Genomic DNA, 26986 nt, shown 5'->3' with positions numbered 1-26986 from the left:
ATGCAAGAGGCAATGATAGGTATACAGTGGGGCAAAAAAGTATTTAGTCAGCCACCGATTGTGCAAGTTCCCCCACTTAAAATGATGACAGAGGTCAGTAATTTGCACCAGAGGTACACTTCAACTGTGAGAGACAGAATGTGAAAAAAAAATCCATGAATTCACATGGTAGGATTTGTAAAGAATTTATTCGTAAATTAGGGTGGAAAATAAGTATTTGGTCACCTCAAACAAGGAAAATCTCTGGCTCTCACAGACCTGTAACGTCTTCTGTAAGAAGCTTTTCTGTCCCCCACTCGTTACCTGTATGAATGGCACCTGTTTGAACTCATCATCTGTATAAAAGACACCTGTCCACAGCCTCAAACAGTCAGACTCCAAACTCCGCCATGGCCAAGACCAAAGAGCTTTCGAAGGACACCAGGAAAAGTATTGTAGACCTGCACCAGACTGGGAAGAGTGAATCTACAATAGGCAAGCAGCTTGGTGTGAAAAAATCAACTGTGGGAGCAATCATCAGAAAATGGAAGACATACAAGACCACTGATAATCTCCCTCGATCTGGGGCTCCACGCAAGATCTCATCCCGTGGGGTCAAAATGATCATGAGAACGGTGAGCAAAGATCCCAGAACCACACGGGGGGACCTGGTGAATGACCTGCAGAGAGCTGGGACCAAAGTAACAAAGGTCACCATCAGTAACACACTACAACGGCAGGGAATCAAATCCCGCAGTGCCAGACGTGTTCTGCTGCTGAAGCCAGTGCATGTCCAGGCCCGTCTGAAGTTTGCCAGAGAGCACATGGATGATACAGCAGAGGATTGGGAGAATGTCATGTGGTCAGATGAAACCAAAGTAGAACTTTTTGGTATAAACTCAACTCGTCGTGTTTGGAGGAAGAAGAATACTGAGTTGCATCCCAAGAACACCATACCTACTGTGAAGCATGGGGGTGGAAACATCATGCTATGGGGCTGTTTTTCTGCCAAGGGGACAGGACGACTGATCCGTGTTAAGGACAGAATGAATGGGGCCATGTATCGTGAGATTTTGAGCCAAAACCTCCTTCCATCAGTGAGAACTTTGAAGATGAAACGAGGCTGGGTCTTCCAACATGACAATGATCCAAAACACACCGCCCGGGCAACAAAGGAGTGGCTCCGTAAGAAGCATTTGAAAGTCCTGGAGTGGCCTAGCCAGTCTCCAGACCTCAACCCCATAGAAAATCTGTGGCGGGAGTTGAAAGTCCGTGTTGCTCGGCGACAGCCCCAAAACATCACTGCTCTCGAGAAGATCTGCATGGAGGAATGGGCCAAAATACCAGCTACTGTGTGTGCAAACCTGGTAAAGACCTATAGTAAATGTTTGACCTCTGTTATTGCCAACAAAGGTTATGTTACAAAGTACTGAGTTGTATTTTTGTTATTGACCAAATACTTATTTTCCACCCTGATTTACGAATAAATTCTTTACAAATCCTACCATGTGGATTCATGGATTTTTTTTTCACATTCTGTCTCTCACAGTTGAAGTGTACCTCTGGTGCAAATTACTGACCTCTGTCATCATTTTAGGTGGGGGAACTTGCACAATCGGTGGCTGACTAAATACTTTTTTGCCCCACTGTATAGGGTTTTTGTTGCTTTTTAAAAATCTGTAAATAACACTATATCTTTACTCCCTCTCCCCTCTTTTTACCTAAAGTGTTTACCTTTAGGAAGGGTGCGTTGGCCCAGTACTCCACCCCTTTGATGCCGTCTGAAACAGTCCTGTCGGTCTCTAGGTAGTAGAGGTTGAACGTCTCTTTGCAGGAGCCCAGGACACTCGGTATGGAGGCACAGTCGCGCACAGTGAAGCGGATCTCCACGTAGATGCGTTGCGCCGCGCGCCGGTCGATGTAAGTGGTGAGGAGCCAGTTGTTCTGGCTGGGCTCAAACACGTTACACACCTGGTACGTCCTGATGGTGTTCAGGTTCTCATCGTAACCGCTCACCTCCTCCCACTGGGCGATGTGTGCGTGTGAGAAGAAGGGCCAAGTAGTAGGAGAGGGGAGGAAGCAGAGGGAGAGGGGAGAGGAGAGGCCAAAATGATGAATGGGTTTACCAAAACCTGACACAAATTAAACTTTATCCCTCCCTCCCATTTTGTCTCCTTCTCTTTTTTTCTCCTCTACCTTGTTCTGTGCTACATGGGTAAACCATTCATCACAATTAGAGTCACTCACCTCAAACGCACACAGCAGACCACTGTGACCGGCCAGTCGCCAAGCCAGAATTTAAACAGCCAAGGAGCTCAATTTAGATGGAAAAACCCATTCTATTCTATTCTATTCTATTCTATTCAGCTGCTGCGGACTCCCATGTGATGCACCTCACTGATCTTTTGGAATGCATTCTATTTACATCAGTAGTGGTTAATTGGTGTCACCTTGCTACTGTAATTAGGAATTTGACAGACTCATTACTGGACCACTGTAAAGTGTACTCAAACAGTTTTTTCCCAAGGGCGCACGGACACACACACACACACACACACACACACACACACACACACACACACACACACACACACACACACACACACACACACACACAGAGTACACCTTTGCACATTGTTCTTACTCCATTGGCAGGGAACGATATCCAGCCAAGCTCAGCTGTCGCCGTCCTTGTATCCATCACTGTCTCTGTCAGACAAAAAGAGACAGAGAGAGAGAGAAAGAGCTGAAAAGAGGAGGCTGCACCAGAAGGACAGGTATGGATTTAATTAATAGTCAGCTCAGATGACAACTTTCAGCACTGCTTTGTGATATGTACCATTCATATTCATGCTCTGTCTGTTCTGTGCACCTGTGATAAAGAGATAAAGAGGCGCAAAAAACAACAACAACAAAAAACAAACGACCCCTGGGTATGTTAATCTAGTTTGAACACAAGCCACAATGACAGGACATAATGATGAAGGTAATCCGGTTAATCCAGGTTTTATTCGAACCTCTGCGTAACAGAAAACAGTTATGTTCAAAGCAGATAGCCTGCCTAATCACATTAGGCAGTGCCAAGGAAGAACACACCCTCATTACTCAGTGTTCATTATGTACACAAATGACTTTATCCCATATTGCATTATTTAGCTTTGACAGTATGTGGAAATGTAATTCTATCATGGAAAAGGCAGCATATCTAATATTTCACATTTATGATTACAACGACAGTCGCTGTCTGAAGCTTTATTAAGTCACGAATGACAGAAGAAAGATTTGATTGATGTAGTAGCTGGATAACATATAATATAACTGTCACTGAAAATGAAACCATTCCCAAGTCCCGAATGGGAAATTGGACTTTTGTGTTTTCTTTGATTTTCTAGTTGTAGATTGAAATTCAGAGTTAACCACTGAATGAGGCAAATGCACCAGAACTAGAACTGTTAGTAGAATATAATTAAGGACACAATGAAGTTAGCAGATATATTCAACTCAATTCACTTGTATTTGTAAGGCACCAAATCACAACAACCGTCACCTCAATACAAATAAACCCCCAAAATCAGATGACACCCTATGAGCAAGCACTCGGTGACAGTGGGAAGGAAAAAAATCCCTTTTAACAGGAAGTAACCTACAGCAGAACAAGGCTCAGGGAGGGGTAACCATCTGCTGCAACTAGTTGGATGTGATGGGAGGAATCAGGACTAAAGACACACTATGAGAAAGAACCAGAGATTAATAATAACTAATGATTAAATACAGAGTGGTGTGTACAGAGGTAGAAAGTATAAAAAGAAGTAATTGAAGAAGAAACATTCAGTGGAACATGGGAACCCAAAGCAGCCTAGGCCTATTTCAGCATGATGACTAAGGGAGGGATCTGGGTCACCAGATCAAGCCCTAACTATAAGCTTTATTAAAAAGGAATGTTTTAAACCGAATCTTAATCCTGAATCCAAACTGAAAGCTGTTTCCACAGGAGAGGCCCTGAAAGCCAAAGGCTCTGCCTCCCATTCTACTTGTAAATACTCTAGAAAACAAGTAATCCAGCAGCCCATGACAAAAGTGCTCTACTGGTGAGATGTGACATTACAAGGTCTTTAAGATAAGATGGGGCCTGACTATTCAAGAAAATAAAAGAAAACAAAATTTTAAAATATAACCAGAAAGACTTGTCATTGAAAGAATCCTGAGGGGGAAATCTTTGGGTAACACCAAACACATAACCCAGGACTAGTGTAAAACAAAATCTGCTGGTCCTCTTTATAAGAGCAAACATGTCCAGTTGTGTTCTTGCTCTGACGCAACTACATGCTTGGCAGAAAAAATAATGGCCTGACAGAAGAGCCCAGAGCTGTTGCCAAGATGGAAAAGTGGCAAGATTTGCCTCGAAGGATTTTGCATTTGAAAACCTTAAAATCTAATAAATAATAATAATAATAATAATAATATTTTTTAGAAAGGCAGATTTGTAAGAGCTTTTTTTGAATAAGAGGCAAAAAAATATTCATCAACAGCATTAGAAGATATCCAGGAAGCCATGGAAGCTATTTATTTTGACTTTTGTGGGTGTGCTATGCAGTCATTAAGAGCATTGGTGTAAATCAATAAGCAGGACTTCTTTCTGCTTCTCTCTGACAATACCACACTTTCATATGACTTTTGCATCCCTGTAACCATGTTCTTTGATTCACCAGTGATTTAATTTCCTGCTAAAAAAAAGAAAATGCAAAGAAACCCGCGCGCGCGCACACACACACACACACACACACACACACACACACACACACACACACACACTGTTGTATGCATATCTGGTGATTTTATGCGCATTTTTTAAAACTGTAATTCCTTTTCAGAAATAAATGATTGCATCAATTTAACATGTTGCTGCCTCAAATTGGCAGTTAGCATATATTAAAGAATAATTGCATACAGGTGTAATAAGTCAGCAGCGGCAACAGCAATCAAATAAACGACTTCATTAGGCGAATGTATGGAAGTAGCGTTCAGCTGATCTGGATGTTACTAATGACTTCATGCGTCCCACTGAAACTACACCATCAGCTCTAACCTCCATTTTTTTTCCTGGCACGCCGATTAAATCACTGCTGGGTGACACACCGACACAGTAACACACTTCACAACGCTGACCGTACCTTCTCACATTGCAACAAAGAAACCCAAGAATTACAGCGCGAGAGTCGCCGTAAGCAAAGCTACACGACAGCAAAGCCCAGATGGCAACGCTCGCTGTTAAACAGGTCATAATACGTCTTCATGCTATAGATCCCACTGTGTTAATGGCGAAAAATGGCTATGTGAGCAGCTCTAAGAATCAGTTTTATGTATTGCCCTGTCGCATGAATGCAAAGCCTGGCGAGCTGTGAAATTGGAGAATGACAGATATATTTCATTAAATATTTAGCATGTCAACAAATAATGTTACTGCAATACTGTAAATAGAAAGCAACATAAAGAACGAAGGAAAAATAGTATTTAAAATAAAGGATCTTAAAGCTGATGACAAACTGACCCTCGTGTAAAGTCTGCAGCAAACCAGTGTAATGGAAAGCATGCCTGAAATTTTTATGCCACTCCACTTTCCTGGTAACTAACGCGTGTTACAGGAAATATAGTTGACCATGACCGCAGCAAACTGGGGGGTAGACTTATTCAAATCATTAAAGGTGCTCCGTGTTGCTCTCAGAGGAAGTGGAACAAGAGAAACCGCCGAGCCCCACCCCGCCGTTATGTAGGTAAGTTGGGTTCCTTCTTATCTCCTGTGTCACTCGTGGCATGAACTCAGCCACTGCATGCAAAAATGAACGTTGACACGGTGCGAGCGGACACGCCGAGACGCACGAGCCAACATAAGCTAGCTGACATGCTGACAAGACCGACCCCAACACCGAGCCCCTTGTAATAAAACACGGTGAGAAGATTCAGCGACATCACACCATGAGGCGGCCGCAGGCAAACAACCCCCCCTTGATTCTTGACACGCTCTCTTCCTCTTGCACTCTTTCATACTGTCACCCTGCCTCTCATTATCTGCTCTCCTCCTCCTCACACTTTCCGCACCTTCATCCTCTCCTGCATTCTAGCTCTCCATCTTTCATCCCTCCACTACTCCACTCTTTTTGTTGTTTTTTTATGTTTTGCGAGCGAGCTAGCCTAATTAAAGCAGAACCCCCTTTTTCAGCTCTCTCCCTTGGGAGAGAAGGTCGTTTTGGGAAATGAAACGCTTGTCACGCGAAAAATGTAGCCGACTATCAAATTCTTGGACCAAAGCTCATTTAAACGACGACAAGTGTCACTGTCTAATTTGTAGCTTCAGTGCGTTTAGTGGCACGCTGTCAACAAAGATTTTCAAAGAGTGATCTACAGCAGTTTATTTCTACCATGCATATTTTTACCTGCAAGAAACTTTGAAGTTTAGGTGGGAAAAAAACTGAAAAGAAGAAAAAAAAAGACACAATGAGACAAATCCACAATAATGACAGAAGAGATGTTGGAATGGCTCATGCAGCCTTACCTTCCAGCAAAGTCTTGCAACAAGGGACCTTATTCAAGGCTTTGCTTTAAGAATTGAATACGGTGGCACTGCATTGGCACCACACTTACCACCAACCTGCTTTAAAGGAAGGTTTTAGTGGCACACTCACAGGAAAGGTTAGCATTCTACCCACAGACTTCATTGGCAAATGCATTTATTGAAAAATTGATTGTACTTTTGCACCCAGAAACACCTGTGGGTCCCTGCAATTCATCATTTTATGCCATTTTGTCTTGCTCACTGCAAAATGATTACAAAGCAGTGCTTGAAGATAAGCATGCATGTAAATATAGAGCGAATCACTTTAGATTGGTGCAACATTCAAATTAAATCTCGACAGTTCATCCCATGATGACTTGTTTTGTCCGTCAACAGTCGAAAAACCAAAACATATTTAACATCCTGTTAAGTCTGACAAGGAACAGCAAGGAAGCTATAATTATGTGGCCTCTATTAACTATCAAATACCACAATATTTGCCTATTAAACTTCTTTCAACAGACCGATCAATACTTCACTAATCATTCATATATTTGCACAAAACCACTTAATAAACTGCAGTGCATTAGCAAACATGCTTTGCGAATTCCCAGTTTCAATGAGAAAAGAAGTCTAATCAGAACAAAACGAGACATGTGTTTGATGGTCTATGCTGGGCTTATTAGAGAATCTCCTCATCAGTCTAATTAACAGCACACACCTCTCTGCACATAATAGGGTATACTCGCCGAACAGCCTAATTACTTTTGACATATTGGAGGTTGTGATCGCAGTGTGCCTTCCTCCCCCGCAGTGGTGCAGCTCTTCAACCAGCCCTGTACACCGCTGAACGAAAGCAAAAGCCATTTTACAGCAGAGGAAACAGCAGGTAAATCTGTGCGATATAGTAGCAGTCAAAGAGGTTGTTAAATCCTTGTTGTGGCCCACGAGGGAGAAGTTAAAAGTATTTTCATCACAGGCCCCCGGATTAGAAGTAATTTCCCTGTTTTGCAACCTTTTCTTTCCCTCTCTTTCTTTATGTGTGCGTACCAGTGGTCAAATGGGAAGTGTGGTTAGTTCATCTTCTGCTAATTGGCATAGTGTGTCCTACTGCCCAAAGACTGCAGTTAGTCCCGATTCACATGGCAGTGTGCGCACATATATGTGGCACCTCCCTATAGCACTGATGGCACACATGTCTCAACTTCAAAGGGCAGTTTTGAGAGTTGGTAATTGTTTTGGTAAGGGGCCAAGGGGGTTGTATCGATGTGTTTACCTCACTAGGGTCTAGATTTACAAGACTGCATGTAAGAGGTGGAGATCCTTGAAATTTAGGCAGCTGCCCCAGTTACATATGTATTTCTGGGAGCTCCTTTCTTAAAGCCCAAAATAGGGAGGGGACTATTTAAATCAAGCGCACAAACTAATTTACTAACATTCACATCACACAATTTAATATCAACTGCGCTGATATTTAATGCCAAAAAAGAGGATGTTTTTTTGCGCTTGATTTTGAAATGAATGGACTGCACCAGGCAACTTCTGTAAATTGCACATGAAACCAACCATACCTTTGAGCGCCATTTGGGGACTGGGCTCACACACCATCAGCACAGCTGCCCAATCACGTTGTTCTGATTTCGTGGACTTGCAAATCAAAGTCTCCTTAAAGACTGCTGTGGTCGTACCGGATGAATGACTCAGATGGTATAAAAGATGGAGGTAGCTACAATGACGTCAGCCATGTGAAGTCCAGTTATGAAACCTCAAGAGTACCATCTCAGTGAAGTGCAGCGCTTTCTGTGAAACTAACAACTTACTGTCACAAGTTGTTAGCTTATGAGCATACCCTGAATAATCCTCCTTTCTGAAATGCAGAACGACCCAAATGTTTGACAAAACTCATCAACAAAAGTGTTTTGTCTGAGGCAAACTACAGGCAGACATAATGAAGTCAGACATAATGTGCATCTATGATGGCTTCATTTGTATATTATTCTGTACCATCAATGGGTCAAAGACAGGATTTTAGCCATACGACAGGTTTTTATTCTGTGCTGAATAATAAATGTAGAATTATTCTTGTAGATTTATATTTTGGACTTAGTAGAGGGTTTTTTTCTCAGTTGTTCTTTGGATTAGATCAGTGGTCCCCAACTTCCGGGCCACGGACCGGTACCAGTCCATGATTCGTTTGGTACTGGATCGCGAGAGTTGAGGCTCGGGTGTGAAATTTATGGTTTTCAGTGTTTTTATTGGTTTTTATCATTTTTATCGTTAACTCAGTTTCCCTGGGTTTTTTCCCATGTGTTATGAATAAATCTTCTTTTTTTTGTTACTGGCACTTGTTTTATTTTGTTGTATTTATCCGTGACACCTTAAAGGCCGGTCCGTGAAAATATTATCAGACATTAACTGGTCCGTCGCGCAAAAAAGGGTTGGGGACTGCTGGTTTAGACAAAAAAAATAAATCTGTTCTTTTATGGAAAACCCATAAGTTAAATCTATACAAGAAATAGAATAGGTCAGTCAAAAGGATATTTGTCTGTCTGCATCCACAAGGTGTAACCTATGAAATAAAAACAAATATTAACATTAGACCAAAGAAACTTTAGAATCTAAATTGAAGTATTAATGAAGACCAGGATGGGCACTGGAAGGCTTAACAGGAATGTTTTTTTAGTTTTAAAACACTAATGATTTAAAAAAAAAAAAAAAAAATCAACCAGGAAGCTATTATGTCATAAAAACAGCTCCACTGACAGTCCTGGGGACAAACATGGTGATACCAGGTTCTAAGAGTCCTCACAAAGACACACAAGTGTGTTCCTATGTGTATCTCAAAGAAAGCCAGAAGGTACAGCTGGGTGTGTCATACTCACAGTTAAGGAAGCACAGCAAAATAACACGCTGACGCGCACACGCGCACACACGACTAACGCACGCTAAAAGCCCTCCTGGGGAGGAAGACGTCATACTGCCTGGAGAGATGGACCGATCAGGCGTTCAAGTGAAACGACACAGTGTCACAGAAGGACAACTCAGTCGGTATAGCACACTTTGAGAAGATGATGTGCACTAACTCAAATATAAATAGATATATAGGCATATGTGAGCACTCAAAAGTACACAGCCTGCGCAGGAGTCACGCAGAGCAGCTTTTCTTTTGCTTTAATTGAACCTCATATGCCCCCAAAATCAATTACAAAGACAATTATAAGACAGTGAACAGTGCTCTGAAAATCTGAAAAACTCCACACACAAAACCAGGGCAAACATTTGCCTCTCCACAGGAAATGTTATAATTAAATTTAAGCACTCAATGAACAGCTAAACAAAAAGCCAGGCTCGACTCATAACAACAACAAAAAAAAAGAAAGAAAGAACAAAACTAAGTACATTTTAGTGTTATCAAGATTTAGCCCCTGCCAAACACAATTTTCTCTATTAAGCCCACAGGAGCTTATTATTATACTCTGGTGTATAAAAACTGCTCTTATCTGCATGGAGTCCCCTTGAGCTAAACTCACTTCGCAGTGAGTGTACACAGCCTGCAAAGTCTCACCCAATAATCCCCACATTCGACACATTCAACATCGCTCTGAAGCACTGCCTAATGGGCTGACCTTGTTGTCTTAAAAGAGTCTGCTCAGCAGCTCAAAAGCACAATCTATCAGCAAAAACAGGCAGAATGGTGCAACAACAGTAGGGCTACACGAGGAGACGCAGATGTGGGAGACAAAATTGAAATGCTGCAACAACAGCATAACGCCGTCATGTCACGTGGATATTGTTTCAGATGCAGTTTTAAGAGATACTAACTGGTTAGATGAGCACTGAGCACTCCATAAGATCAAACCTAAGCCATGATTTTTCGAGTCACAGGTAAGAAAATGTACAATTTGTATTTATTTGTGTTCACAGTCACATCTGGCACAGCAGTGTTTTCATTTTTTGAGCATACATCCCGCAGGCTGGCATTATGCTAGTGATGAATACCAACCTAATGGCCATTAGCTGAACTTTTATGCTTATTAAGATGTTATTCATATTATAAATCTATTTAAAAATATCTGAATATTTGTATCCAGCCGAGCATCTCTCTTTGTGCGTAATGAATTCACTTCAAAACCTGAGACGACAGACCTCATGACTTCCTTGGCTCACTTCCCCATTTCCTTTAGTGACACTTTATTACTGAAGGTGTGTTTGTGTCAAGAGCTGCCTCGATGATAAAATATCACCGTGTCAAAGTTCCGCTCGAGGTTGCTGGATTCCTCTTTATGGATTTTAGCTTTTGCTCTCCAGTTTCTTAGTTGCTAAATTAGGTGCTTCACCCCTTAGAGTATTTTTGGTGTCTGCTACTGTCAGCTCCGCGCTTATTTATGCACACCGAAACCTCCTTTCAAAGGAAGGTAATTGAAGAACCTACATTCCTCTTCATAAAAGTAATTTATTGCACAAAGATTCTGAGCAGGTGAACAATGTGCAATATATTTGAAGAGAAAGTCATTAACCTAAAGTGAGGAAAGCGTCACAGAGCAGAGTGTTGAGAGTGTCCTGCGTCTACTTAATGTTTTATTGTAAAGCATTGGCCGGATGTTGCTGACCTGGTCTGTTATAATGTTTTGAAGTGCACCTGCTGCTCATTTATTATAAATAAGGATTATCTGTGATCTGCTATTAAAGAGAAAAAAACCCAAATCCTTTCTCACGTGTAACACCTTAGCTTTGAGGTTTTATGTCTCAATAATAAAAACAATCAGTATCAGATATTTTTTTAGGACAAGTAATGTTAGCGAGCTTTGATCGCATGTTTCCAGCAGTGACACTGGAAAAAGGACAGGCTTGCAATTTACTACCAACCTCAATGAAATCTACTGGTCACTTCTCTTTCCACTAGCTTCTATTTTAAATGCCTACTTTAAAGCAAAAATAAAAACTGATCTCTTTAGCTAATTCTCTCATTTTTGATTGGTGTCAAAAATGGGCTATGTGGACAGGATTTTATTTTTTAAATAACTCATCATTTACACTTTGTTATTGCTTAAAATGATGTATTATTAGAGGCGTGGGTGCTTTGAGTGACAGATTTGTGCCCACTGTGGTTCTGGCTTTCTGCTACGTGTCACCTCAGCTAATTCATAATACTATGCAATACGTTAACTCTTATGGAGGGATAAAACTTGAGGTCGTACCCAAATATTGATTTTGAATCTCATTAAGATATGAGACTTAGATATTTTGGGAAACTTGCATAAATTTACCCGCATAGTGAAACAATGAGTTAGTAGCATTAGGTGAAGCTACATTAGCCAATTTAGCTAATGCTACACTAGCTATGGGATAAGGCAGTAGCTATGCAATTATTAAGCTGGGAGGTGCTTATGGCATTAGTAGGGTTAACATCGTTGCTATTCACTTTGCTATTCACTTGAACCGGCAACCTTCCGTTGCCGGTATAATACAGACTTATAATTTGCACCGATTTTTTTCCGAAATTCTATACACGAAAAGTGAGCGCGAGAGCCCTCGGTGCACCTGCTCGCTGCTGAAGTCAAAGTAAAATTTATTGTCATCTCCGCTACAGTCCAGTAAAGGCGAGGCTCCAGTTACAGCAGTGCAAGTAAACAAACAATATATATAAGAAGAGTAAGAAAATAAATATACACTTTAGGACTAATATAAAGGGATCAATAACAATTTAAAATTTACAGTTTGATGATTTAAAGTCTCAATTAAATCAAATAATACATTATGTTACAGATTTTAATATTTAGTAGTCATTGTCAATTGCTGATTTGCCCTGTTCCCATTGTATGACGAATTATGATGGCTGTTTGGTAGCCGTTTGCATACTATGCATACTCTCTCTCTCTTCATATGTGTGTGTGTGTGCAACAGCTTTATGTTAATGTACAATCCTTAATATGTTTTGTCTGTGTGTGTGTGTGTGGGGGGGGGGGGGGGGGGGGGGGGGAGTGTTCGCCCAGGGCGCCAAACAGGCTAGGACCGCCACTGGCTACAATGTAGCTTGCCATCACCACTGTATAAATGGGTGAATGACTGAATGTAGTGTAAAGCGCTTTGGGGTCCTTGGAGACTAAGTAAAGCGCTATACAAATACAGGCCATTTTACCTTTTACAGTATAATGCTACACATAGTTGTCATACTGTAGCATGGTTTTAAATAAAGAGGTTGTTGACCTTCAATAAACCTCGTCTTTATCTTCCCCTCACCATAGAAAGGACACGTTGTACCAGCTGGCTACAAGATGCTTCACTTGCGAGTTGATGAAAAGCATAGTTAAACTAGCTAAAGCCATATTAAAATTTATGTTGCTATGTGGACAGAAATACATTTGAAAGCAGTAACTGCTCCTCCAAGTGGCTGGAAATCCAACAGCAGCTACAGAGAACAGAAGACTGCTCAACCACAGGTAGTGAACCAGTAATCTGATAATAAAAGAAAAGCAGAGAGAAATACAAGGTGGACATTTTGAGGCCAAGTGAGTCCACAAAGCCTCACAGGAGCAGATACTTGGGATTAGATGTGTGCACAAGTGTAACCAATGCTTCGGTGGTATCAGGCTGCTTTTTTTCTCCTGTTGTTTCATTTTTCTTGCTGACACGTTGTTGTCGTGAATGGAAGCACGGGGCCGCTGTGTTAAAAGGAACAACGGAGCTGACGCACATGAAAACACACACACACGCACGTAGTCAATCTCAGTCTCAGACTTTGGTCTTCGTGTCTTCCTCTCGCTTTTCCCTTTACGTCTCTTCCTCACCCTTTGATTTCACCTCTCCTCTCTTTTCCCACTCACACTGTCAACAGCCTTGACCTAGAAAATTTGTGGTGTCATGATTTCACTTGATGAAAGAGAGCACGTTCGTCACTGCTGCAAAACTACAGCATTATCACTGTCTAAGAGAAACCTTCAGTCGCAGCCTTGTAGAAGCTGAAAAAAGGCCCCTAAATCCCCCTTTATACTTGCATATTTTGACAACTTACAGCTCTGACCGTGATGCTGCCACAAAGAGTTGGGAAATGCTGCCGCCACCACTTCTGTAATGTTGGATTTCTTTAGTTTGATGGCTTGTCACCGAGACATATTATATGTTGGATAATTCAATACAACACAGTCAAACGGGGCCCTTTAAAACGCAGAAAATTTATTGTGCTTCACCAAAACATGATGGCTTGTCAAAGCAGAGGAATGGCACTATAAATATAAGTGCAACATATTGAGTTTTTAGACACCGGGCTCTGCTAGTCACTGTAAAATAAATAAATAAATAACTTATTGTCTTTAGAAAATAGGAATGGCACAACAGTACAAAGACATACTGGGGTATTATTTTTAGAACTGAGCCCCAATGATGGCTGTCTTTCTCTCTTTCTCTGGAAGAAACTTAGCATGAAACTGCCACCGCCACAAAAAGAGCCGCGCGCACGCAAATGAGCACGCTCGCTCGCTCAGAGGCACAAGCGCCGTGTGAAGCATCCAGTCTGTCACTGTGGCAGACTCCTTTGTGCCTTTGTGACTAACACAAGGGGAGCAGGCCTCTTGCTGACACACTGCGATTTTAAGGAGAGCGAGTGTGGATGCCACATCATGGATCGCTGTTCGGTGCATTGATGGGATGGATAATTCAGAGGGCTACACGAGGGGGCTCAAGTGAGGATAATATATTACAAATTAAAGGTTATATATTCACCATGGGACATATGGTGAACAGGCAGCGCTTCAGAAGGATGATTGTGTCTACACTTTGTTAGCGTGTATGATTGCTGGTTGTTGAAGACTTAACGGAATATTTTAAATCTTTATGAATTATGTATGAAGCTAGAAAAAAGGAGACTGTTAGAGGCATTTCATGAAAGTATAGATTGTACATAAAGGGCAGAGGTAGTCATTGTGAACTCCAGTTCTGAAGGCTCAGTTTATGGCTGTTACCACCTTGGTTTGTCCAGACAGAAGAGCCCATTTTTGGAGAGTGGAGTGCTAAATTTCCAGCCAATAGGAGCTAGCTTTGTCAGCAAGGGGCTGTACACCCAGTACCAGACTGACTAAATGGGGCAAAGTAGCAAGTGAGCATAAGTCCAAAATAGGTGATCTAACAGGTGTTAGTTTTACAAAGGTTTCACTGTTTTTTAAACACAGTTCAGTTTAATACGAAGCACAAAAACTTTTTAAATCACTTAGCAGTAAAGTCCATCAAAATCGTCTCCTTCCTATATTTTTTGAGTTCCCACATTTTATCGCGCAATTTTCTCACTGAGTTTAAATATACTAACAGCAGTTTTCGGGGGGGGTTAACACCTAAACCCAGTTTGCAGTTGCCCAATCTGGCCCCCAAAAAATCTTTTTAACCAAACAGCAAGCCATATAATCCGGTCTTTAAGTCTGACGTCATTAGCCGTGTCTGAGCCCAAACTACACTGCAGGTCCCAAAGTCAAACGATCACGGTGGCATTACTGAAAGTTGAAAAACTTTCCAAATTCTTTCATCTTTAATAAAATGATCAGTCTTGCTGCTCTACCAAAAAAAATTAAGACGTACAGCTCTGCTATCACTTCTGACATAAATGAAGACAGAAAACTAAACAGCAGTGACGTTTGTAGGGTTACTGAAGTTGGACTACCTGGTATATAATGATGTGCTACACGATCACTAGCGACACAGCTATGTTAGTATAAACAGTAACAGTAAAGCTGGAGGACGAACACTAAAAAAATTTTTCCACTCGATAAAAGTTAATGTGAGGGTTCCCGATGGTTAGGGACAAATGCAATCGCTTGGCAGGATGTAAACGGACCAAACCTCAGTGAGGAGAACAACTGAGGTAATCCATCCACAATACGAGGTTAGTCATTAATATACTGCTGCATGGGCTGGGCTGTAGTTACATCGTAAGTTTTTAAAAACTGAGCTTTAAAATGAATAGTGGTAATAAAAACCAAGAGAGTCCGACAGTGATCACTGACTGTTTTTAGGGGCTTGTTGAGATTAAATAGAACAAGATACAAAGCATTAAAACATGTCTTATCAAACACAGAGTAGTTTGGGCCCGGAAGCAGGATTCATCACGTCATCACTGAAAGACTGGATAGGCTAGGTGCAAAAATACGCCATAAAAGACAGTTGAGAGACAGCCTCAAGTGGTCATGTAAGGGACTGTAGTTTCAGCAGTTTTTAAACTTCCAGATAAAACTTTAAATACGTGACAAATATGTTCATTTATGTGAGTTTTTTTTCTTTCAGTTTTAATGTTGTTTTGCTTCTACACAGTATGAGCTGTTGATTTTATTCTTTATTTTATTGTTTTAATCATGTTTAATTCCTGCAATTCCTCCACCATAATCCCTGTCCCCAAGAAACCTAGGATCACTGGACTAAATGACTACAGACCCGTGGCTCTGACATCTGTGGTCATGAAGTCTTTTGAGCGCCTAGTTCTCTCCCATCTCAGGACCCTCACGGCCCCCCTCCTGGACCCCCTGCAGTTTGCATATAGAGCCAACAGGTCTGTAGACGACGCCATCAACATGGCCCTACACTTCATCCTGCAGCATCTGGACTCCCCAGGAACCTACGCCAGGATCCTGTTTGTGGACTTCAGCTCTGCTTTCAACACCATCCTTCCAGACCATCTCCGAGACAAGCTTTCCCAGATGAATGTGCCTGATCCCATCTGCCGGTGGATTACTGACTTACTGACGGACAGGAAGCAGCATGTGAGGCTGGGAAAGAATGTCTCGGACTCCCGGACCATCAGCACCGGCTCCCCTCAGGGCTGTGTTCTTTCTCCTCTGCTCTTCTCCCTGTACACCAACTGCTGCACCTCCACCCACCAGTCTGTCAAGCTAATCAAGTTTGCAGATGACACCACCGTTATTGGACTCATCTCGGACGGGGACGAGTCTGCCTACAGGAGGGAGGTTGAACGTCTGGTGTCCTGGTGCAGCCACAACAACCTGGTGCTGAATGCCCAGAAGACAGTGGAGATTATTGTGGACTTCAGGAAGCACATAGCCCCACTCCCCCCCATCATCCTGACTGACAGCCCCATCACCTCTGTGGACTCATTCCGCTTCCTGGGTACCACCATCACCCAGGACCTGAAGTGGGAGCCCACCATCACCTCCGTCATCAAGAAAGCCCAGCAGAGGATGTACTTCCTGAGGCAGCTGAAGAAATTCAACCTGCCAACACGGACGATGATGCAGTTCTACACTGCAATCATCGAGTCCATCCTCACCTCCTCCATCACCGTGTGGTACGCTGGAGCCACTATCAGGGACAAACAGAGACTGCAGCGTGTTGTGCGCTCTGCTGAGAAGGTGACTGGCTGCAGACTCCCATCTTTGCAGGACCTGTACACCTCCAGGACATTGCGGCGTGCAGCTTGGATCTCAGCTGACCCTTCTCACCCTGGACACAGTCTGTTTGACCTGCTCCCCTCAGGCAGGAGGCTCCGGTCCATTCGCACCAGAACCTCTCGCCATAAGAACAGTTTCTTCCCCTCTGCTGTTGGACACATGAACAATAACCATATGACTGTACCCGCCACTAACACATGACCCTACGCTGTGTTCACTGCATCATTCCATGTTTGGCACTGTTACGACCCGGCTCAAAAGCCGCAACATAAAAAAAAGGAGATGAATAACAGAGTGTGGGTGAGAAGAGGTTTCATCCTAAAATGGAAAACCAGGTTGGCTAAAATGGCTGGTGCCACCAAGGCAAAGACTAGTGCACTGCCGGAAAGCTTGCCTCAGGTATGCTTTTATCCACACCTGACTAGGTGTGGCCAATTAGCACCAGCTGAAAACACTGAGACGATTAAAAGCTGCAGAGGGACGTAACACCTCCTCCCTTAAAAGGGTTCCTCTAGGACCCTTAAATTTATTAAAAGCCCCTCTGAAGCCTTCAGTTCCTTGACCCACAAACCTGGAATAAAAGTTAAAGCTAACAGAAGCAGTGTTCACGTTATAGTTGGCATCTCTAAGCATGGATGGGCATGAGGATTTGAAGTTGCCACACTGAACAGACAAAAAGTAACATGTGACCAACACAAAGGAGCACAACAGTCACAAACCCAAAATGATTACCTGATCTGCTACAACACACAACCAAAAGTAGCAACAAATAATCACAACTAAGTGATCTGTTGTCTCCACCACACAAACAGTCACATACAAGTGGGCCTATACCACAACAAGTTACTTTAATCCAAAAAGTTCAGTAAATCAAGCATACTAGTGACCAACCACAAAATGGAGAGCTATGGCCACACAATGATCACATCAAGGGTGGCTCAGCACCCCACAGTGTTATTGCCATCACCTGGCCAACAACACTCACAAGTGATCCAACAAAATAGCCATATTCCCCACAACACTAAAGGTCACAGCACAAAACACTCACCTCACAAGGATCTCATTAGCATCCATCCACACTGACATATGCACACACAGGGTGTGCACACAATGCCAACTTAAAAACAGCCTACCTGCCTCAGCTACAGACCATAATCAAGAATGGTCTCAAACCTCCTACCAAGTTTGGTGCCACTGATTTACTATGTGCAACTCCCATCCTAAAATGCTAAAAAACAATAAAACTTTACCCGTCTAGTCTTCAGTGGTGTACCGGGCTCGAGGCACCTTTAAACGCAAACTCAAGGATAGGCAGCAGACCGGGGTACAGTCTCCCACCAAACCCTGAAGCGTACCCCCACCCAGGATAGCCACCAAACACAATAAACTAAAACAATAAAGCAAAACAACAAACAAGTGCTTCGATGGAAGGGCAGCACAGCCACCCAGCTGAAACACACTAACTAAAGGGAGTTTGCTCAATTACAGTGAACACCATCACTCACCCACTTAAAAGCAAAACAAACTGACATTCAGTCTCCACTAAAATGTCCAAATATCCCGGACGTGCCACCACTTATGTTACGACCCGGCTCAAAAGCCGCAACATAAAAAAAAGGAGATGAATAACAGAGTGTGGGTGAGAAGAGGTTTCATCCTAAAATGGAAAACCAGGTTAGCTAAAATGGCTGGTGCCACCAAGGCAAAGACTAGTGCACTGCCGGAAAGCTTGCCTCAGGTATGCTTTTATCCACACCTGACTAGGTGTGGCCAATTAGCACCAGCTGAAAACACTGAGACGATTAAAAGCTGCAGAGGGACGTAACAGGCACTGATCACCACCTGCACTCATGTATATATCTTTCAACGTAGCACTCTTAATTCTTATTCTCATGTATATATCTCATGTATATCTCATGCACATATCTTCCCACGTAGCACTTTTAATTCTTATCCCTACTTTTATTTTTTTCCATGTCTATTTAAGTGCTATTTATGACACTATGTTTGCACTGAAGCACCGCAGCAATTTCCTAATGTTGTAAACCTGCTCAACATTTGTTAATAAACCCCATTCTGATTCTGATTCTGAATTGTCTTTGATGCTTTTATTTTGTCTTAGAATTCTATTTATGTTACTGTAATGCATATTTATTCCTGAGTTTAGCACGCTGGTCAGTGGTTGGTGTTGGCTTGGCTTGGCTTCATTTGTACTGAGTGTGCACTACAAAACCAAGATGTACCAATCTAGGGGTAAAAGTGACAGGTCCGGAGTCTATCTGGAGTGGTAAAGGACAGGAGCTGGATTTCTTGAAAGCCACGCACTCACATTAAATCCTATATGTTAGGTTAACTCGAGAATCCTCAGTTTTTCAACCAAAGCATGCAGATGAAAACGATGCAGGAACAAGAAGAACGTGCAAACTCCACGCAGAAAGGCTCCAGCTGACAAGTGGTTTTAAATAGAGAGGCATCTTGCTGTGAGGTGATATCAATGAACAAGTTCAGCAGTGCAATTAATATTCATTTATTTAGAGAATCAGTTTCTCCTTCTTAGCCTACTGTTTCATTTTAATGAGTAATACGGTCTTTTAGGGCAGGGATAGCTCAGTAGGTAGAGTGGTTGCCCCATGATCGGAAGGTCGGGGGTTCGATTCCCCTTAACAGCTACCCTGAGGTACCCCTGAGCAAGGTACCGTCCCTACACACTGCTCCCCGGGCGCCCAATGGCTGCCCACTGCTTCACTGAGTGAATGGGTTAAATGCAGAGAGCAATTTCCCCACGGGGCTCAATAAAGTACAATAAAGTACACACTTTCTTCTTTATATGCCTGACGTTCAAACCTAAGCCCCTGAGATAAAAACTTTAGAGAGAATTTTAGTCTCTCATAAAAATCTTGCTCATCCATAATGCATACAAGAGCCTAGGCTTCCTGGTATAAATGCACTTCTGCAAGCCCAGACACTGTACATGATCAGGGTTATTTTTTCAAAGCTGACAAATCTTCTCCGGAGCCACAAAACACACAATGCTACTGTTCACGGGCTGGTTAACAAAATTATAAAGAAATAACAAAATGAGAGTCTCCCTTTCAGAAAATAACACAATAAAGCTATTAGCATATTCTATTTGTATTATTTTGATTTAATAAGGAAAAAAAAGCACTGTCACTAAACCTGGAACCATAATTCAAATAGCTGTCAGAAAATCGATTAGCAACCATTACGATAATTGATTCATGCAAATGACTTATGATGCAAAATGTGAGGTGTCTAGCAGCAATAAGAAATCAGGTAGCTTTGAAAAGTTCACCTTGTGCTTCGTGGTAGTGTGACATATCTTTTAAAGGGAATTTTAAGACCCGTTTATTAGAAATCAAATCAGCACGTCCAAAAGTAATACAAGCTGGCAGACTGTATGAAAAATATGTTAGCACTATCCAATCTTCAGCTAAAGGAAATGCTTTTACATCGCTAATCCAAACTCTAAATCATCTAACGTACTTCAAGTAAGCTCATATTTAAGTTTAGTTTGAGTCTCAGTGTAATGTAAATGTGTCAGCTACATCAACAGTTACAAAAGCTCACAAACTCCCCAAAACTACGTGACAAACTCCAGCAGGGCTTTGAGAGTACCGAGAGGGTTCCAAGGTTTTTCAATGTGTGTCTTTGCGCTGTCAGTCACAAATGAAAGATGAGTGGGACACAAAATCAAACGAGGCAGAATTGCGAGCTACGCTCTGAAGAATTGGCAGTTTCAGACGCCGACGTGTCATCTCCAAGCCCTAACATCAAAGCCCTAATCCCCTCACATTTTTATGAAATCATTCTTAAACAAATGTATGTCTACTTAATATTTTCTTTTGCCTTTTTACATGTCAACTGATAATTTAAAACCCACACAGGAATCTGTCAGATGTGACTTGTGACCCAAAGGAACCTGAAAGAAAAGAGCTCTGTGGCTGTGTGGAAACAGGCTGAAAGGAAATAGGCCACTGTGTGAATTGTGTCTGCAGTGCATCTACACTGCGTCGCACACAAGCTCATCTCCTTCAAAGAAGAACGCACCCGCAGCATTACAGCTTCTTAAGTTTACGTAAGTAAGTGCGCTGAGAAGGCAATGTAGAGAGTGACAATATGTACTGAAAAATGCACATAAGCACTATGAAGGCAACAGGCAGCCAAACCGTTCAGCCAAGTCTACAGTCACAGATCTTTGTATGAAGAATCACAGCATTAAATGGATTCTTCAAATAACCTAAAACCAGCCTTAGCCCGATCAGGCATTTTAGAGCTGAATGGTGAAATGTACATAAAAACAAAATGATTTGCAGATCATTAAAACTCCAACACATATTACACATCAAATGCTGAAACTCGGAAATGTTGTTTTTTAGTCAAAAATGTATCATTTTGAATTTGATGCCAGCAGCACATTTTGAAAAGAGGGCATGTTTAACACGGTGTTGCATCAACTACTCATTAAACACAGCACTGGAAATCTGAGGACACCCAACAGCTAAACTGAGTGTTTTCCCTATTTTTCACTCTGTCTTCAGGTTAAGTTTGCAGCTGATTACCAAGTCTGACAGGCTGATAGCTCTGGACAAAAATAGGCCAGTTTAACCAGACTATTACTACAGCTTCATGTTGTTGTAATAAGTGCAGAATGTTGCCTCTTCGGCCACATGTGGCACTCCAATACGTGTAAATATCATTTGTGGCAGGCGCACTGATGTAGCCCAGTGTGATCTCATTGAGTGTTTTGTGAAGTGCGATAACGAGCCCGATAACAAGCATAAATAAACATTTTGATAAATATCGACCACTCAGACCACAGGACATTTTCCCACTTCACCTCGGTCCACCTTTGATAAGCTTGTTCCCGGAGAAGGAAGTGGCATTTCTAAATGAAAGCACTGATGAACTATGTTCGCTGTCTGTTCCTGGTCCAGTACAGTAATAGTTGTCAGCAGGTTTTTGTTTGTTTGTTTGTTTACTTGTTGTTGCCATGTTTTAATGAAAATTGGTTGTGAATATTTCATGTTCAAATAGACTGCATTCTGTCTTTTTTTATATGGAGTCCAGACTTTTTACAATTGTATATACAAGACAAAACGAAACACATTTGAGGACGTCAGTCTGAAAGAAGATAACTGCAGAGCTGTTATGGAAGAAAACAAACTGACCAAAGATTACTCAGTGGATTAACAATAGTACGCCTACTGCTTCGTGGAAAATGTTTATTTCTAGTCAGGTGAACAACAAGTTCTCGAGCCTTCTCTGGTCTAGTCTATAAATGGAAGACACAAGCAACTGAATGGGAAAAGAAAAAAAAAGCTGTTTGTAAATGCACAGACTGATGTGAGAACGGAGAAACAGTGAACATTTCTTTATTATTATTATTATTTATATTATTATTATTACTTTCAGCAGTAGTAGTAGTATTTTGAGTGACAAATGTTGCTTCTTTATGTGCAGGTGGGGGAGGTACACTGACGTTATCGCTGAAACATCAGTGTACAGAGTAATCCCTGTAAATATGCAGAATCTGATGGGAAGTCCTGAGGTTTCTGGTCTTCTGGTTTCAGTTTGTAGTCCACTTATAGCCCGAGTTACATCAACCAATCGTGTCTGAGCAAGCTTTGGTTGCATGCATGCACACTTCTGTGTGGAGAACAAAAGAGGTTTTGCATTTGCCGCAAACCAGTTTTGAAGACTATAGCTATGGTCTGATAATGTTAGCATTTTTGAATGTATCTGTACACTGAAAGCCCAGAAACATTGCCCATTGCCACAGAGACGAAGGCCAGGGATAAAATCACCTGCTGCCGCACAGTTTTTTTTCCCAATCTAATTAGAGTGTGCCTTACGTAGCACGTGTAGTGTGTACGAGCAGAGTGAAAAAGTAAAATAAGAGCCGACTACTGGATCGGTGTGTCCGCGAGCAAGTGTAATTCCAGCCTCAGTCAACAGATAAGCCCATTTGTTCTCCAATTGTGTGATAAGTAGAGGGGACACGTTCTGCTGTTGTTTTAGCCAGAGAAATAATTACGAATATCCAATGCATAATTATGTAGCAGTGTGCAATCATGTAGTGAAACGCAACAGCTGTCTCCACTTGTTTACTAGTTAGTGTAGCAAATACTATATATTGGATAATTAGAACACAGCTGTAGTCTAGGTAGGTTTTCCAGAAGAAACAACAGGGCAAAAAACAAACAAAAAGAACTTTGCAATTTGAAGAATTATTAGGAAAAATGTGACTGACAAGGTAACTTGAACATAAATATATAATTAATTTTAGTGAGAGTGTGTCCTGATCATAACTTTGCAAAAACAAAACTTGCTCATTTCTGTTATTGATATGGCATCGCTCAGTATACAGACAGAATATGATTATATAATGAAAAACCAACAGAATCCAGCTTCAAGCATTATTTCGTCAGCGGAGTTTATTTTCTTGGCATAAAAGAGGTTGTTTAATCATCTCATTTGTATTCTATTAAAGCAGACCATTAGTCACAGATCTGTTTATCACATGTCAGCATGTGTCTCCGCTTGTCTCCCCGGAGACAGCTCGAGAAAGACGGAAATGAACAAAGAGAGAAAAAGATATCAGCTGACCGCATGCCTCCAGGCCTGTGCTGTATCTCCCCCGACAGTCTTAATCTATCAGCAGGTCAATCTGTCGACAGGTTTTCCATAGAAAGCCAGCCTGAGAGACATCCGCTGGCTCGGGCAGACACCTTATGCTAACGCAGAATGTGCACAGTGGCTAAGAGACACATGCTCGCACAGCGTGAAGTCCGCTCATGTCAGTGTGCAACCACATGCTATCAAATACACTAGACCATAATGTGATAGTGGAGTGACTGCAGGCTTAAATCCTAAAAGAGGTAAAAACCTTTCCAAGGAATGATATAGTGCTATGTTGAAAGACAGATTCTCAAAGTCTTGAGGAAACCGATCACTGAAAAATGACAAAAATAAATGTTTTTTTTTTAAAGGCTACAACCAATGAAGACAAATCATTTTCTATAGGCAAGTAACATTTAGCTTACTACACTTCTCACAATTCAGACTATCCTCTGTCCACTACTTGCTGTAATTCAGCCTCTCATTTAGCATCATCCTTTAGAGAAAATAAAGCATGTGCCATGGGTATTCGGCCCATAATCTGTTTTAAATTTGGCATCCATTAAAGCTGTTGCTGCTATAAGATTAAAAACTGTTAATATAGGCAGAGTGTGATTTTCCAGAGGGGATGGTGGGGATAAAAATTTATCCCTCTGATTTTTAGTGCTGCATTTTGAAATGATCTACAGAAACAAACAGAAAACAAATCCGAAACTGACTTTCACATTCGGCGCTCGCGATCCCGTGACAGTCGAGATAACGCTGCACATAAAGGGATGATCCAGATCCCGTCCCATTCCGAGTTTCCATTAAACCTGCTTACATTAAACTGCTGTTTCGATGTGAAAACTACACTAAGTAAATAAATGAGAAATGGAAAAGACTCAAAGTGCCAAAACCTCACAGAAAAATCTAGAAATATTCCTACTGAGTGTCAACCACATAAATGATCATCATCAGAATTCCCTAAAAGGTCAGCAGCTTATTATTTTAACTCGTTAAACTGCAGCTATGCATCGGAGCTGCTGTCTGCACGGTTTGCTGGTTTTGCAAGTGATGGCGCAGCGGCTTTGATGGACCGACAGAGAAGGACAATCACACTCCTGTGTGTAAAGATCAGCCTCAACCTCACCATCATTCACTGCATTATTCAGCCACGACTTTTGGTCTTTGGTCAGCCAGTGATTCTTTATTTTCAGATGTTTATTGACTTTTAAACTGCAAAAGTCTGTTAAAATTACAGTATTTGCTGTTTCACTTTGAAATATTTCATATTAAATATTAAAGTTAATGGTAGAGTTGGGAAAGTTGAAAGGGATTTAATTCTGGCATCTTAAACGGTTTTGTTTGACTGAGTGTCTAAAGAGGAATACGTGAGCCGGGGAATATTATGCATAATCATTTATTTTTTTTAAAGATTACAATATTATAGGAAATGTAATGGTTATATTTTTAAACTCTAAACTCAGTTGAAGTTAATAAACATTGCATTACAGCAGTAATAAATACTCCAGCAGACTTCAGAGTATGTATCGAACTGCTGTAGTTTCTGAAAGGTTTTTATAGGGGGGAGGGAAAAAAAGCAATTTTGTTATCCTGAACATAGACTGAACATAACACAGCAAATCAATGACGTTAAACCTGAGAGGTTGAGACAAATGGTGCGTGTTAAAGACCCTAAAAACAAAAGCAGTGAATATTAATGTAGTAAAAAACTACGATATTATTGTTGTTGAAGGTCATTTTCTAAGGCTAGTTAGAGACTTTTCTTTGATTCGGTTTACTAGAATGTGCGAAACCTCACTTTGATCTATAATATTAATGATGTGCGATTTTTTTGCCACACATTTGAAAGGAATGACCATTTGGGACCACAGAGCAAAACACAACTCAAACTGCCACTTCTAGCTAAACTAGCAGTTTATCAATAAACTCGTAAAGTAAATTGAACAAGTTAAACGAGATTAAATTTGAGCATTCCTCTTTCACACAGTGCAGTACACTTTTTTTCCTCACAGCGCTACGAAGTGCTTGTACATGCACCGTTTTAGATCCCCCTGCTATTTAATGAAATGCTGAGAGGCCTCTTTTACACGTTTTTAGAGTGGTACTGCAAAATCAAGTGCAAGCACGGAATAGCCATGAAAAACTCTTCAAAAACCTGTTTCTCTGTTCAGAAAGCCATTAGATTAGAGTCACAGAGGTGAGGAGATCAGATTGAGATGAGGGGTGTAACCTCAGCAGCACAGTTCATTAAAGGTCACCTGTATCGTGAGCTGTCACAGCTATTTTCTGAGTCAGTGAGGATGACTGAGTACATTTTGCACGCAAGCTAAGGTAAACCACGCATGTCTAAACAATTTCTACTATGTGAGAGATGTGTTTAGCCTAGGGATAGGGAGTTTTAAGTCTGCTGACCGCTTTGCTTCTCCGGGGAGAAACCCGAGGAGTTGCTGACGGGGTATGAGGAAGGATGGAGATGGACGCAAAGAGCCCAAGTGTGAAGTTTGTGTTACTGTGTTTGTGGCGCGAGGGTCGTCAAAGTCAAGTGCTGGTGTCTAGTCAGCGTACACGCATACACGCACGGTTTGACCTGCCGTCACAGAAATATGCTCCTGCCTCTTCCTGGATTGACCCTGAGGACTTCACCACAGCAGGTGCATCCAGCTCCACTTCCCTCAACACTCATCACTTGCTATCTTTTATTGTGCGAGTCTTGAAGAACAGACTGTCAGTGGCGAGGTGTAAATCAGGTCTCCATCTGACTGTTACTTTTTCCTGTGCCTTTCTGACTTTATTTGAGCAATGTAGAGTGAATTATGTATGAGGTTTACTCCATCACCGATTCTCATCCAACTCACATTTTTGACTACTAACAAATGTTTTATTACACTGTCACCAGTCATTACAAGAGTCTATTTGTCAGCTGAGTTTCTTGAAGCTTATATGACCTGCAGTAGTTTATTGTAGATGTTTTTTTTACAGACTTTTGATGTAGCAATTGTGTTTTTTTAGCGACTCCACCAACCAAAGTGAGAAAAATGACACATTCTCCTGTTTGTTGCACAGGCACTTTCAAGCAGCAAACATTTCCACGGCTGTAAAGAAAATTTGATTAGGAGTTTCTATCACAATGCAGTTTATGGATTTTGCGAGTGGCAAACATTTCCAAACTTTCAAATTAACATGCATAATTTCAAATTAACGTTTCAGAAAAGATTAAACTTCTGACAAAAACTCCGCTAGGTTTACGAGACACCATCAATCGAACTCACCGAACACATCCTTGCTGCTGCAGACTGACGATGGAAAAGTAAGACATGACTAAAGAACACTAAAGTCCACTATGAGAACTCTGCTTCACAACCCTCCCTGACCACCTCCTTCCTTTTGAGCAACTCATGAATTAAAAACAGTTTGTGCTCAACGTAAT

General features: G+C 41.5%; 1 protein-coding gene across 1 annotated transcript in view; it reads right to left on the bottom strand.

Annotated features, from left to right (window-relative positions):
• LOC308400233 (ephrin type-B receptor 1-like) overlaps window positions 1-26986 on the bottom strand; it is a 150689-nt gene that overhangs the window by 100624 nt on the left and 23079 nt on the right. The window contains exons 2-3 of the mRNA XM_080887799.1: window positions 2624-2688; window positions 1714-2004 (exon numbers count right to left, since the gene is read on the bottom strand). Of these exons, the coding sequence (XP_080743925.1) occupies window positions 1714-2004; window positions 2624-2688 (356 nt within the window). The remainder of the gene's footprint in view (window positions 1-1713; window positions 2005-2623; window positions 2689-26986) is intronic.

The sequence above is a fragment of the Rhamphochromis sp. 'chilingali' genome (genome assembly GCF_963969265.1).
Source record: "Rhamphochromis sp. 'chilingali' genome assembly, chromosome: 7".
Classification (NCBI taxonomy): Eukaryota; Metazoa; Chordata; class Actinopteri; order Cichliformes; family Cichlidae; genus Rhamphochromis; species Rhamphochromis sp. 'chilingali'.
This window is presented reverse-complemented; position numbering and strand designations above follow the sequence as displayed.